The sequence below is a fragment of the Sus scrofa genome, chromosome 16 (assembly GCF_054392235.1).
Source record: "Sus scrofa isolate SSC_HxYL_T2T_F1_AM1 chromosome 16, Sscrofa_HxYL_maternal_Yorkshire_Landrace_v2.0, whole genome shotgun sequence".
In the NCBI taxonomy this organism is placed as follows: domain Eukaryota; kingdom Metazoa; phylum Chordata; class Mammalia; order Artiodactyla; family Suidae; genus Sus; species Sus scrofa.
In genome coordinates, this window is record NC_139398.1 from 73,625,086 (window position 1) to 73,639,879 (window position 14,794).

Consider the following 14,794-nt stretch of genomic DNA (forward strand, 5'->3'; position numbering starts at 1 on the left):
CAATCTCTACCTTCGACAAACTTTCAAGAAATTATAAATCACTTTTCTCAGAGTCATTAAATATGCCTGGATTTTTCATGCAGAATTTTTTTTTTAATTTTAAGAGTTAGAGAAAGGAGTAAGAAAGAGGAGAACACACAATTATATTATGATAACATTGTCATCTATCTAAGGCTCTGCACAATTTCCTAAGCATTTCATATACTTACCTCAGTTAAGTCTCATAGGAACTGAGGTAGGGCAATTATAATTCTTTGATTTTACAGGTAAGCAAAGTGAGGTCCAAATGTTAAATGACTTGCCCAGATGTATGCACCTGTTAGCAAATAAGCATCTGCAAGGACTTAAGACCATATCCTCTCACCCCTACCCGAAGATTTTTTCCCTTCAAATTTTACTGAAAGTGATATTTTACTAATATTGTGTCTGTGTAATTTTATCCAGGGTTTCCCTTTGAGTCATAGATAATGCTTCTAGTAATAGGAAACATTTTAACTAGCCTTGTTCAAGACACTCGTATCACTTCCTCATTCTTATCTTTGTAAAAAGAAAACTGGACATATCAGATTAGAAACAGTTATTCAAAAATCTGAATACTGCCATCACCTTGAATAACAGAATGTATCATGTTACAATATGCAAATCTCTTAAGCTTCCTTGAAAACACGTGTTTTTTATGTATAACACACACACACACACACACACACACACACACACACACACACACACACACACACACCCCACCACCACCTATTCCCTAATGGAAAGGAAATCACTACTTCCTACAAATGAGACCCAACAAAAGCACCATGGCCCTACATCAGAGCACAGGTTCAAATTCTAGCACTGTCACTTACCACCTATGTTATCATGGAAATATCAATAAGAGCTACCTTCTAAAGTTGCTACAAATTTACACAGATCTTGTAAAGTGCTTAGCATGGTGCCTGGTGTATACAAAATGCCCAATAGAAGCTGGCTTTAACGTATGCTTCCTCCTCCTTCTCATATCATCATCAACACACTATTTCTATGTCAATTAATAGTAGTACATTTTTAGGAAGAGAATATCTCCTACTAATTCAGTATCAGCCAGTGAAATGAAAATTTCTTTTTATGTCAGTTTAGTCTTAAGTAGTGGCCAAGTTTTACTTGAAACTACTCTGAACTTTTCTTACACAAGACTTATTAGAGATATTGTGGATCCTTTTTGTCATGAAAAAAGGGAATGGTAATCAAGAAAGCTTGACCTTTTCATTATTTTGTGGTCATTCATTATTAAACCATGTTCAATTACTTCCTCCTTCTGACAAGAGGATGATTCTGGTTTTATTGTTTTTTAGAAGTTACCACTGCCTAATATTTGTAAAATTGAATTTAGTATGGGACCAATATTTATAGGCTTGTTTTCTATTATAATTAATAATGCTATCCCAGAAGCAGCAGGAGAAATCTTGCCCAGGTTTATACAACATGACGGTTCCCATCACCTTGCAATAATTTTCATGTTAATATTGTGTCTTCTTACTAGCTCCCTCTGAAGCAATTTTACCTCAACAGGAAATCATAGCTCTAAGTCACTGACAGAGTGAAGTAGGCTTGATGAAGAATAGTTTCTTTCCAAGAGGAGAATTTTCAGAGTAAGAGACAGTTTTATGCCTGGGCTCTGTTTCCCTCAAGAGTAAGTAATTTCTTTCCCTTAGTGGGGGGCTTATCCTGACAGGTCATCTCCAGCTATAGGTGCTGACATGACCAGGTAGGTAGGCCATGTGTAATGGAAGGATTATACTAATAGTAAGTTTTCATTACAGTTTTGTAGTTCTAAATATCTGCTATCATTTTCTACCAAGTCCAGCCCTATAGAGGCCTTCAGTGGTGGCCCTTTGTGTAAGAGAAGCATACATCCCACCCTATAAACATCAGGCTTGCTCATGTGACTTGTTTTGGCAAGTAGACCCAATGACTTATTCCTATCAAAGCAGAAACTTGAAGAATCATTTTATTCTTTTATTTTTTCACCCTTTAGCTCTTGAGAATGGCATGCCACAGAATGAAAAAGCACAGGGAAAAGCAATACATGCAGTGTATATGTGTGTGTGTGTACATATATAATTTTATATGTATTAGTTTTAAACCACTGAGATTTGAGGGCTATATTCTACCATAACCTAGTCTAGCTTAACCAGACCAGTACAGGTGGTCTGATTCTGCCTTACGTGTATGCAATTTTAGATAGACAGATAGTAGATAGATAGATATAGATAGAAGCCATAACAATAAAGAGAAAAAAATTACATGTTAGACAAATACATACATACATACACACACACACACACACATACACACACACACACACATATATACAAATCTTTCTGCAAATACAAATTCAAAAACAGCTTTAGTCAACACTTGGAAAATCAGCCTCTCGGTCAGGGAACATGGGTGTCTGTTTAGTATCTTACGCTAGGGTCCTGGAAAAGGTATTTACCTTTTCTGGATACTTTTCTACAAGATTGTTTGTACATCACAATCTCACCTGGAAAATGAGCATCACATTATAGAATTACTGTGAAAAGTGAATGAGATAATGTATATATAAAGGGCTTAGAAATGTTAGCACATTATATTCTTCTTATCATTATTATAGAGTGTAATTATTATTATAGTCAGTAGTATCAGTACTGTTTTAATTGACTGCCATTTTGCAGCAGCCCAACCTATATTATTAAAAATAAAATAACAAATTAATGTCATATTGTGCACTCTTAATTGCAAGTATTCTTTCTGTTTGCAGATACCAAGCAATATATTCTCTCTCCTCTCTGAAAGCTATGTCACAGCCATTGTCTAGCTTTGCCTGCTCCCAGTTTATCATTCACAGGGGATTCAATTAAATTCCACCCTTGCTCTTCACACCCACAGTGAGCTTGTTTTTCCCAGGCCAAATACATTTTTTCAGAACTTAATTTACCAGCTATCCCTATGACAACACCCTGAGCCATTTGCTCCATAGTTACTACCAGAATTCTCTGTATGTGACAGATAAAATAGATCTATTAATTTCTGAACTTTACTGAATAAGAAAACATGAAGAAATTTCTGTTAGGAACTCATAGGAATGTAGAAAACCTAAATACCCATCAGAAGTTTGCTTTATGACAGAGCTGCTAAATATCAGCATTAAAGAACAGCATTTTATGGGTGAAAAGGACCTTCATGGTAAATCTAATCTGATTTTTTATTTTGAGATGAAGAAATTTAGGGTCAAAAGAGAAAATGACTTGTTCAATGTCATTCAACTATATGGCAGCACAAACACAAAGGCAACTCTCAAAGGCAATCACTGGTTTTTTTGTGCTATATCCAAGTATACACTTTATCAAAGAAGATGAAGGGAAAGGTATTAATTGGCTCTGCAAGACTGCTAATCAGTAATGTGGAGGAAAATTGTGACACAGCTTTCAGCTGCTTAGATGTGAGAGAGAAAGAAAGGAAAGAAAGAAAAAGAAAGAAAGAAAGAAAGAAAGAAAGAAAGAAAGAAAAAAGAAAGAAAGAAAGAAAAGAAAGAAAGGGAGAGAGAGAAAGAAAGAAAGAAAGAAAAAAGAAAAGGTAAGAAGGAAGGAGAAAAGGAGGAAGGAAGGAAGGGAGAAATAACACAGAGAAGACTAGATGCACAGACATCCATACAAAGAACTTCACAACCCTCTTTAATTAAAATCCATCTTCCATGAAAGCAGGTCATAGAGCTAAACTGAATGAACTTAAAGTTGATACGCATTGAATATTTTAGATATTTGTGATAAACACAATTCTAAAATGTAAAAAAGGAAGGTAGAACTAGCTTGACTAGGTTCTGGCACTTCTCTGCAACTCTCAATCTATTCTCAGGAAAACCTTGATTAAGAAATAATTTTCACTCTCATTTCTTAGAGTGTTGTTTCATGACAGAAATTCTCTCTACCTATTAAAAGTAAATGAATATACCTCATTTCCGCAGATATATATGTGCTTCTCATTTGAGAATCGTTAATCCTTCATTTTCTCTGATTTTGACTGAGATATACATGCATATAGTTTTCTAGAATAAATAAACAGTGATTCAAGAAGAAAATCATATAGTGTTGAAAACACAACAGGAGGTGTTAGGAATTTTGGTAAATGTGATTTTGTGCCTCTCCCATTGGGACAGGTGAGAATTTGACTCTACCCAATCATTTTCTTTCTTTCTTTCTTTCTTCTTTTTTTTTTTTTTTTTTTTTTTTTTTTTTAGGACTGCACATGCAGCATATGGAGGTTCCCAGGCTAGGGGTCAAATCAGAGCTGTAGCCGCTTGTCTACACCACAGTCACTGCAATGCCAGATCCGAGCCACATCTGCAAACTTCACCACAGCTCACCGCAATAGTTGATCCCTAACCCACTGAATGAGGCCAGGGATAGAACCTGTATCCTTATGGATGCTAGTCAGATTCCTTTCCTCCTCCCCCAATCATTTTCAAATGCAAATGACAACCCAGATATTTAAGATGTTAAGACATTTAAGATTTTCATATGACATTTCTCTATTGTTCCACATCAACTGAAATAAAAGTTTACCTCTCATGTCTAATGATCTCTGCTCTAGGCTGGAGTCACATAACTGGCTACCAATTTGCAAACAGTGCTTTTACCTCTTCAGAGCAATTAACCGTAAGTAAAATCACAATTGGCCTTAATCTTTGATACTTAGCTCTAAAATTTTAATTTTCTATCACTGTAATTTTACTCTCAGTATATTGGTAACAAGAAATCACCAACTAAGAAAGTATAACCAGTAGGCGGTTACAATTATAGTTCGTGATTGTATTATCTCTTTAGCAAGGAGTCATTACACAGCTCATGAATTACATATTGTCTTTTATATTACAAAGCTCTTCACCATTTAGCAGTGAACAATACATGTAATGATGAAAACCAAGGTGTGGTGCTGTAAATCCTATGAGTATAGGCATATTAGAAATCACATTTGGAAACTATTCCAGTAAACTCAGTTATCTAATTGATGCTTTCATCTTATCGATAATGTCATTTATTGTACTTCAGAATTCATAAATAAAGATATCTTACAGGGCTGATAGAGAAATGCTTATTGGGCAAAATAATTAGGTTTGTGGTGGGTATGGGGGAAGAAATAGAGAAAATGTTATTTTTTAGTATTTCTTCTTGTCATTATTCTGATAGATGATGTATAACAAGGAGTAGTTAATTTAGGAGTCGATAAACTGGGAGACAATTGTGAAAAATTAAACAGTTATGATGTGGTTTATATGTTAAATATGAAGCATTGTCAGTTCATTGAATAGCAGACACACATCTATAAGAGTAAACTGAAAATAATATACTGAGTCATGTTTAATATGCTTAACATCTCTAGTCCTTAGGCTTTTCTGATCTCTTTCTGCTCTTCTGGAATAAATAAAATGAACTCTTCTTGATTCTCTAATCAAGATAGATTACAGGAGTGGTAGGTGAGAATAGTCAACAAATTCTGGTCAGCCCCAGCTTGTATACCCAAAAATTCTTTTTTGGGCTATTACGTGCTGCAATACACTTTGGCTCTCATAGTAACCTCCTTTTGAAGAAAAGAAAGTTAAATGTTAAAAAAAAATACAAAAAAATCGCGCATTATTTTCTCCATTGCTATTTGATGCCCTTTTCAGTCTCTGACATGCTTAAATTTGCATATGTGCAATCCTGGATAGCACTGTTTTCTAAAAATGCAAAAATCAGAGGAAGAAGTTATGGATTGCATCAAAGAGCGTGAAAGGAACCCTCGGTGAGCCTGTGTATAGAGCACAATGTCTGTACATTCACTCTCCATCACCTCAGACTTTTGTATTTTTAAAAATTATTTGATGTTTTACATTTATTTGGGTACAGCAGCTAGATAAGAGCGCTCTATTATTATACCAGTCTCACTAATGAACTACTATATAACTGGATAAAAATGACTGTTGTTTTGACCTGGTTGGTTTTGATAGAGGGTCAAGATAAGATATGAGTCCTCAAAATTACTGTAAATAGTAGGCAAGCAATCATTTTATTATACTTTCTTTCTAATGAGTTTTTTCTGCAAGTAATACATTTATAGAAATATTGGATCCAAGAGTTTCTCAGTTAAGGCTAGTTTGCATGGTAGTACATTTACTCACTTAGCAAATGAATAGCAATATATTATGAGCAATAAATGTGTATCTGAAAAAAGAAAAGATACTATGGCTAAATTGTTTCTCACTTGATGTTATTGCCCTCTGTAAATATAATTGCTATTCCTACAGGTTAACATTTTGTTGATACATGTATACAGTTAACATATTAAGTGCTATCACATCATTTTTGCCCCTGTAAAATTAGCTAGTATCAACCTTAAGAATATACATATTTTTAATTTTAGTGAAATCATCTCTTTACCTAATGTGTTTTTGAGAGGCAGTGAGGTAAAAATGTGAGATACGGGTAAATAAGCCAATGGAATAGCCTTGAACAAATTACTTAGCATCTCTAAACTTAAGTTGGTTCATCTGTCAAATGGAAAAATAATACCTCTCTCAAAAGCTTGTGAGAAATATGTTGCATAGACACTAGAAAGTCATACAATCCATTGTTCCTTCCAATTATACAGAGCTACACTTCCTAGCCCCATTTTTCTCTCCCCAGGAACATGCAGCTAATTCTTACCAATGGAATGAAAGCAGAATTTCAGTGTGTTACCTTGAAACCAAACAGTTTTCCTTAGAATTCCTATGAATTCTCTATGCAACCCCTCTCTACTTCTAAAGCCCTATCTCCCCACTAGCTAATGTCAGAGTAATCTTGGAATTTAAAATTTCAGTGTGGGATTTTTAAGTTTAGTATATGAATATTCTAAGATATATATAATGTCATAACGCTAATAATAAAAAGATGTAAAAAACAGAGTGTGACTGCCCTTCTTTTTAAGTTAAAAGCCTAAAGGAATTAACTTTTGCATTTGACTTGCTTTGAAAATGTTGGAAATCTTCGAAGAAAAACATTCCAGAAAAACATTAATTTGTAAAGAAACTTGCTCCTACATTTTGAGACATTTTTACTGTAGCTTTGGTTACATCAGAGATTATAAATAAGTCTAAGGACAAGGACTTTAAAGAAGCATGAAGTCAAATGCATTCACTTTATAAATAAGGAACTTTCATTCCAGAAAGGGCAAAAGACTTTCCCATAGCTGTTCCTGGCCCTGCTCTTTACATAATTCATACATTTTCCACTCCAGAAAACAAAGTTAATTTTTCTAAATTGAATCTTAAAAAATAAAATAAAAAATCTATTACTGTACAGTCTTTCACACTGATTTAATTTAAGATATTACTTTGCTTCAAGTGATTTGAAAAGTTGATTATGGACTAAAATAAGCTCACAACTTACTGTGACTCACAAGTAACCAGAAACTGTAGTCCTGGGGCTACCCTTGTTTATTTATCTTCTATCATTTAGGTTTATCAGTGATTTTCATTCCAACCTCTTCAATGAAAAAATTACCATTAACTTACACATATTTGACATATAAATTAGAACACAGCCTAGACAGTGGGAGCTTTTACTTTCTTTTTTTTTTCCTTTTTTTATTTGAAGAAGTATTTGACAGTACACATATACTAACAGAGACAAAAAAAGGTTGAACTTGAGCTTAGTCTTAAGAAAAACAGAGCACAAAAATCCGAAATAGGTGCAAACTATCCAAAAAAAAAAATCTTAGGGAAAATAAAGAGCATGCTGGGAGAATAATGAGCAATGTTTGAAGATCTAAGGTAAATGCTCTATATTTTAGAAATCAAGCAATGAACATGGAGCAGGTGTTTCTAAAACTGCAGTGTGCACACCACTGTTGAGAAGTAAGATGAGTTAAGCAGTACATAAATTTTTTATTTTAGTGTTTATGAATTCCTTGTAATAGAAATCAGGAAAGTGTAATTTGCACATGGGATCTAAACCAAAAAGGTAGGTTCAAGATAGAAAGAAAGTAAATAATAGTCAATATACATAAGAATGCCAAAAAATTATGAAACCCTGATGTATACATTGCTAAACACAATATATATGACTTAGTGGTTTTCTGGACTTACCATGGTGATGATTTTGAAATGTATAGACAACAGCAAAAAAACCAATCAATCAATGGAAAAATGGGCAAAAGACCTGAATAGACATTTCTCCAAAGAAGATATACAGATTGCCAACAAACACATGAAAAAATGCTCAACATCGCTGATTATAAGAGAAATGCAAATCAAAACCACCATGAGATACCACCTCACACCAGTCAGAATGGCCATCATTAATAAATCGACAAATAACAAGTGCTGGAGGGGCTGTGGAGAAAAGGGAACCCTCCTGCACTGTTGGTGGGAATGTCAACTGGTGCAGCCACTATGGAGAACAGTTTGGAGATACCTTAGAAATCTATACATAGAACTTCCATAAGACCCCGCAATCCCACTCTTGGGCATCTATCCGGACAAAACTCTACTTAAAAGAGACACATGCACCCGCATGTTCATTGCAGCACTATTCACAATAGCCAGGACATGGAAACAACCCAAATGTCCATCGACAGATGATTGGATTCGGAAGAGGTGGTCTATATACACAATGGAATACTACTCAGCCATAAAAAAGAATGACATAATGCCATTTGCAGCAACATGGATGGAACTAGAGAATCTCATCCTGAGTGAAATGAGCCAGAAAGACAAAGACAAATACCATATGATATCACTTATAACTGGAATCTAATATCCAGCACAAATGAACATCTCAGAAAAGAAAATCATGGACTTGGAGAAGAGACTTGTGGTTGCCTGATGGGAGGGGGAGGGAATGGGAGGGATTGGGAGCTTGGGCTTATCAGACACAACCTAGAATAGATTTACAAGGAGATCCTGCTGAATAGCATTGAGAACTATGTCTAAATACTCATGTTGCAACAGAACAAAGGGTGGGGGAAAAAATGTAATTGTAATGTATACATGTAAGGATAACCTGACCCCCTTGCTGTACAGTGGGAAAATAAAAAAAAAAAAGAAAAAAAAGAAATGTATAGAAATATCAAATCACTATGTTGTGTATGAGGAAGCAAGATAGTGTTTTAGATTAACTGTAGTTCAAAAACAAACTAACTCATAGAAAAAGAGGTCTGATTTGTGGTTACTAGAGGAAGGGAGAATTGGATGAATGTAGCCAAAAGGTACAAACTTCTGGCTATAAGGTAAAGAAGTACTAGGCATGTAAAGTATGACATGTCAAATATAATTAACACTGCAATACGTTTTATATAAAAGTTGAGAGTAAATCCCTGAGTTCTTATCACAAGGAGAAAAAATTGTATATTTCTTTAATTTAGTATCTGCATGAGAAGACTGATGTCCACTGAACTTATTGTGGTAATCATTTCATGATATATTTACATCAAATCATGCTGTATTCCTTAAATTCATATACTGTTGTATGTATCGTACTCAATAAAACTGGAAGAAAAAATATTTAACATTTTTCTAATTTGGAAAAACATCTTTCTTTTGGATTTATAATGATGGCAATAGAACCCCAAGAATGTAGGTTTCCCTAAAAAGCTCATTTGCCTATTTTTTCTCTAGCCACATTTCAGGATGAGAACATGAGGGAACAAAGCTCTGCTTGATGCCAAAAATAACATAGATAATATGGTAAACTGGCTATGGCAGCATGAACATGATTAGAAAGAACAAAATCTTCTACCTCAAAGCAAACATAAGTAATGGAAAAATATATAATAGAATTCCACATTGCTTATTTGAGGAAGAAATTATGGTTTTATCAATGTAATTGTTACAAGCAATCCATTTTATTTACTTTTATAAGACTTTTTTTTTTTTTTTTTTTTTTTTTTTGGCCACACCAGATCCCAAACCAGGGATTGAAACTGCACCACAGCAGCAACTCAAGCCAATGCAGTGACAATGATGGATCCTTAACCCACTGGACCACAAGAAACTCCACAAGCAATCCATTATAATTATCCACTAATCAAAAACTATAAGCAAGCTGACAGGCTACCAGCATTGGGGATACAAAGATGATTAAAAGAAGTCTTCCACTGGGAAGTTTATGACTTACTGGAGTGAGAAGGCAGAAGAGAGGAAATAAGTGCCCAAACAATATAAGGAAGAAATTATGTTTTCATAAGGTGAAAGGAAATGCCATGAGGGGAGTCTGATGATGACAATCACGGTGTCTTCTGTTTACTGAATCCTTACTCTATGTCAGACACAGTTTTAAGCATTTTTAATGGAATTTCTTACTTAATCCTAGAGTAACCCTGTAACATTTGTTACACTGGTGATATTGAGTACAGATAGATTAACAAGGTGTACAAACCAGTATTCAGACCAGAGTTGCCTGGGTCCCAGAATGCACATTCTTAAAAATTGTTCCAAGTTGTTTTGGCATTAACGTTTGTAAAGATCTCATTGAAGAGAAACTGTTTGTTTATGTTTTAAAGACAAGGTAGTAGGAGTTGACAATCCATTCAAAAGAGAAAGAAGACTGAAATTCAAGGAGTGCAAAAGGATTGGCTATTTATATTTTCAGGAAAATATTAACAGAGTGGTTTTGTTATAAGCTGGGAAATTACAGAAAACTGAGCTGGAAAGTTCCTGACATCAGGGGTTTATATAACAGGAACAATAGCTTGTGCTTAATTGAATCTCTTTAATTCTTGGGACGTGAGCAAAGTTGTGGTTCAGGAAGACTCATGGGGCAACAGTGGGAATAAAAATAGTGCAGTGATTAAGCACATGAGTCTGAAAGCAAACCACTGACATTCATGTCCCAGCTTCCATATCTAATCCCTGTAAACAAATGAACCCCAAGAAGTCTGTTTCCTCATATTCGGTGATGCCCTCAGTGTTAATGATGCTAAATATGACTGTAGCCAGGAGAATTAAAGTAGGTCATTTATATAAAATGTTTGCATGGTACATGTAGTTAGTGTTCCGTAAGTGCTAGCTTTTATGATTAATGTATAAAGGACAGACTGTAGAAAGAGACTGACAGCAGGATGGAGCTTAATAGGCTACCAACACCGTCCAGATGAGAAGAAAAAACCATGAACTAGGACAGTGGCAGTGGCACCTGAAAAGAGGACAGTTACACAAGATATTTCAGAGGCATAAGTGCCTTCATGATTCATTAGATGTGGGAGGCAGACATGTGACCCTCTGAGTGTTCATGCCTGGCTCACTGGGACAATGACGATGCTATTACCAGATACAGAGCAATCAGGAAAAGACGGTGGTTTGAAGGAAAAATCGTGGACCCAGAATCTGTTTTGACGTATTGACCATGGATTAAAGATATCCTTCAGGTCTTACCAATCTATCACCAAGACAATATTTTTCTCAAGAATGACACAGATACTAATGGTGACAAAGAGATTCAGGTGGTATATGCAGGATTATCACATAGCACTGATTACATGGTACGAGAATTCCTTTCTGTGGCATACCCTTTCTGTTTAAATCAGGGTTTTATTTGGTGTTAGTTGTCCTCTCCCTTTTCTCTAATATCTCTTTTTTTCTTTTTCAACACACTCAGAGTCTGGAGAACACAAATATATGCACTTAAACTTTAAGAACAGTTTATTTCTTATTATATTTTTATACCAATTTCTATTTATGTCAAATACTTCTGGTTTTCTAATCATGGTCTTAATATGAACTTTCCTTTAAAAATTAATTTTACTGGAGTTCCTGGCGTGGCGCAGTGGTTAACGAATCCGACTAGAAACCGTGAGGTTGTGGGTTCGGTCCCTGCCCTTGCTCAGTGGGTTAACAATCTGGCGTTGCCGTGAGCTGCATGCGGTGTAGGTTGCAGATGCGGCTCGGTTCCTGCGTTGCTGTGGCTCTGGTGTAGGCCGGTGGCCACAGCTCCGATTGGACCCCTAGCCTGGGAACCTCCATATGCCACGGGAGCGGCCCAAGAAATAGCAAAAAGACAAAAAAAATTAATTTTACTAATAACAATGAATCAATTTAAAGAAAAAAAGTACTAAGGAACCCACAACAGTCAACACTGGGATATAAGAAAGTCACAAAAGGTAGAATTCAGTGAATGAAGGTTAGAAATCCCTGAAGTAAGCTAGGCCAAATTTTAGGCAATACTCTTGCCTAGTTTTGACAGACACTTCTCAAAGGGAGATATATTTACTCTAAGTTTAGGAGAAAATCACATTGTTATAATGGCCAAGATTCAAGAAAGGATGTGGTTTTCACCTACTGATAATTTCCCAAGAATTTTAATATAACTTCCCTGTAAAAATAACTAGTTATGGAGCTATGTTTGAAGACAATAAGAATGGCAAGTTCATACAGAAGCTACCAATGAATCCAATATCAACTATCCCAAGAATAGTTGCCTCTCAGCATTGGTGTTAAGTTTCAAGTCAGCCCTTTCTCGTCACAGAGGCAACTGAAACAGTACCACAAAACAAACCAGGGAGAGCAGAGAGTGGACTAGAAGACAAAGGTGGAGGCAATTCTCATATTAAAAGTCACGAGGAGTTGATATAATCAATTATAGGGTGCTACTCAATATCAAATGTGTTATCAATACACTTTTGCTTTGATTTCTCCAGGAAGATAAATAGTCTTGTGACACCTTGATAAATTTTCTTGACATGCTTTAAGCAAGTAGATCATTTTCTTTTGAAACGATTAGTAAATACTCTAGACTGTTCTCAACATGAAACCTTGGGATGAGGAAGATGTTAGACCCTATGCTATAAAGCCAACCCTTCCCTCACCACCATCTGGTTTTAATGCTACTCTAGGCTCCAATGACTAAAATAAAAGCTCTGCTAGTCATGACTTTGTGAGTTCTGTTTTAGGGTGCTGGAATCATTGCAGAAATATGAATGTACAACAGAACTTAATGCCCGATTTCTCATTCTGGAAGCAGAGAGACTTAGAGATTATTTTTACATATGTTCTTTCACAGATGGAAGACCAGTTCTAAGGCAGTCTTGAGTCTTTTTGGAGGACCCAAAGAAAGATTGCTCTAATACTCGATGGTCAGTATTTCTAGTGCATAAGAGAACATAAGGCCACATTTTAAAAATAGACTAGAGCATTTCTTTGATTTTCTTTCAGATTCTTTTTGCAACATTCTTTTTATTTTCTTTTAAGAAATCTGCAAATGCTAAAAATACTAGGGCCAGATAGCTCTTTGATTTAGAGGATGGTGTTTTTGAAGGAAGAATCTTAAATTTCCATATTTGTGTAGGTCCTTAATTTGTTTCTCTTTGTGCAACAGACCAAGCCCTTTTTCTAAATTAGTCAACTCAAACATATGTCTTATGAATGTCAGGGGGGAAATTATATGTAAATCAATCAACAGAAAGCATATTAACTCATGGAAATAAATACAAAAAGATACATCTTAATAGTGGTAAGCTGTGAACACAATGTTTATATATGAAATTAGGATGTGTTTAAATGCACATAACTTTAATAAAGAGTAGCTTAAAAAACCTATATGCGCATTGCTGTGGCTCTGGCGTAGGCTGGCAGTTACCGCTCTGATTAGACCCCTAGCCTGGGAACCTCCATATGCCGTGGGAACGGCCCAGGAAATGGCAAAAAGACAAAAAAAACAACAACAACAACAAAAAAAAACCTATATGGAGCATGTACTCAGCATGGCGGAGGATTTGGATAAACCTACAGCAACTCCAGAGACAGAACTAGTCTGGAAATATGTTTCTCTTGTCCAACATTGTTTTTTAAATCAGTTCAAATAATACTATCAAACATTATTATATTTGATATAAAAATATAGATTTTAATATTATTAAGCACTACTACTTACTAAATGCTAAGTGCCAGGTATTCTAAGCATTTTACCTTATTTTTTTTCATAAATACAGTATGTCTGTCATGCAGATCTTTTTGTCCAAAATGGTTATCTGGGAGAACTGATTCCCTGAGAAATTCAGAAATTTCTTAAAATATGTAGCTGGTAACTCATGGATTTGGGATTTGAACTCAGGCCTGTCTAACACCAAAATCCAGTCCCTTGTTGACTGATGAAGCCAGTTCAAAATATCTAATTACTGAACATAGAATTAGTCCATAGCCATTATGGTTACTTTTCTGAATTTTTGGAACGTCAAGCTTTCCCATGTGATACTTTAAATGCTGCTGTTTCAATATGTTATGAAACATTTTTCTTAAAAGAAATATTATACCTATGCCTAACAGATATTTTCTTTTTTTTAATAACTGTTACTCATTTTTACTTAAGAGAATTAAGGAAATAATTTGCTTTAAGTGGATAGAATCCATTTGTATTTATGTATTATATTAGAAAACCATTATAATTTTCTCTAGTAAATTAAAACACTTCATTTAATATTCTGAGTATCACTGGTAGACAACTATTGCAACCTTCCGAATAATATATGCCAGAATTTAAACTCTAGAAGGGTCACTCAATATTCTTTTTAAGTGCATCTTACCAGAAGTTGTCTTCACTACTTCAGTGGTATTTCTCAGTCCAACAAATGAAAATTGGTAAAGCCTCCAAGACCGTGTGTCACCCACTTCAACAGAACTACGCTTCCACTGATAGACAATTTCTTCACGTGGATAGCCATCTGCCATGAGATGGGAAAGTACATGGAAAATGATTAAAAATTAGCATATGTAGCAACCACTTTCTACAAACAAGACACTGAGGTAACTACC

At 35.1% G+C, this 14,794-nt stretch overlaps 1 protein-coding gene across 5 annotated transcripts in view; it reads right to left on the reverse strand.

Annotated features, from left to right (window-relative positions):
- Positions 1–14,794, reverse strand: part of GABRG2 (gamma-aminobutyric acid type A receptor subunit gamma2) — a 101,617-nt gene that overhangs the window by 45,681 nt on the left and 41,142 nt on the right. For 4 of the 5 annotated variants that reach the window (XM_003359825.5, XM_003134087.5, XM_085001863.1 and 1 more), the window contains exon 6: positions 14,566–14,703. In XM_003359825.5, the coding sequence (XP_003359873.1) occupies positions 14,566–14,703 (138 nt within the window). Of the gene's footprint in view, positions 1–9,913; positions 11,997–13,643; positions 14,704–14,794 lie in introns of those variants that run through there. The other variant, XR_014830910.1, reaches the window with a different exon arrangement.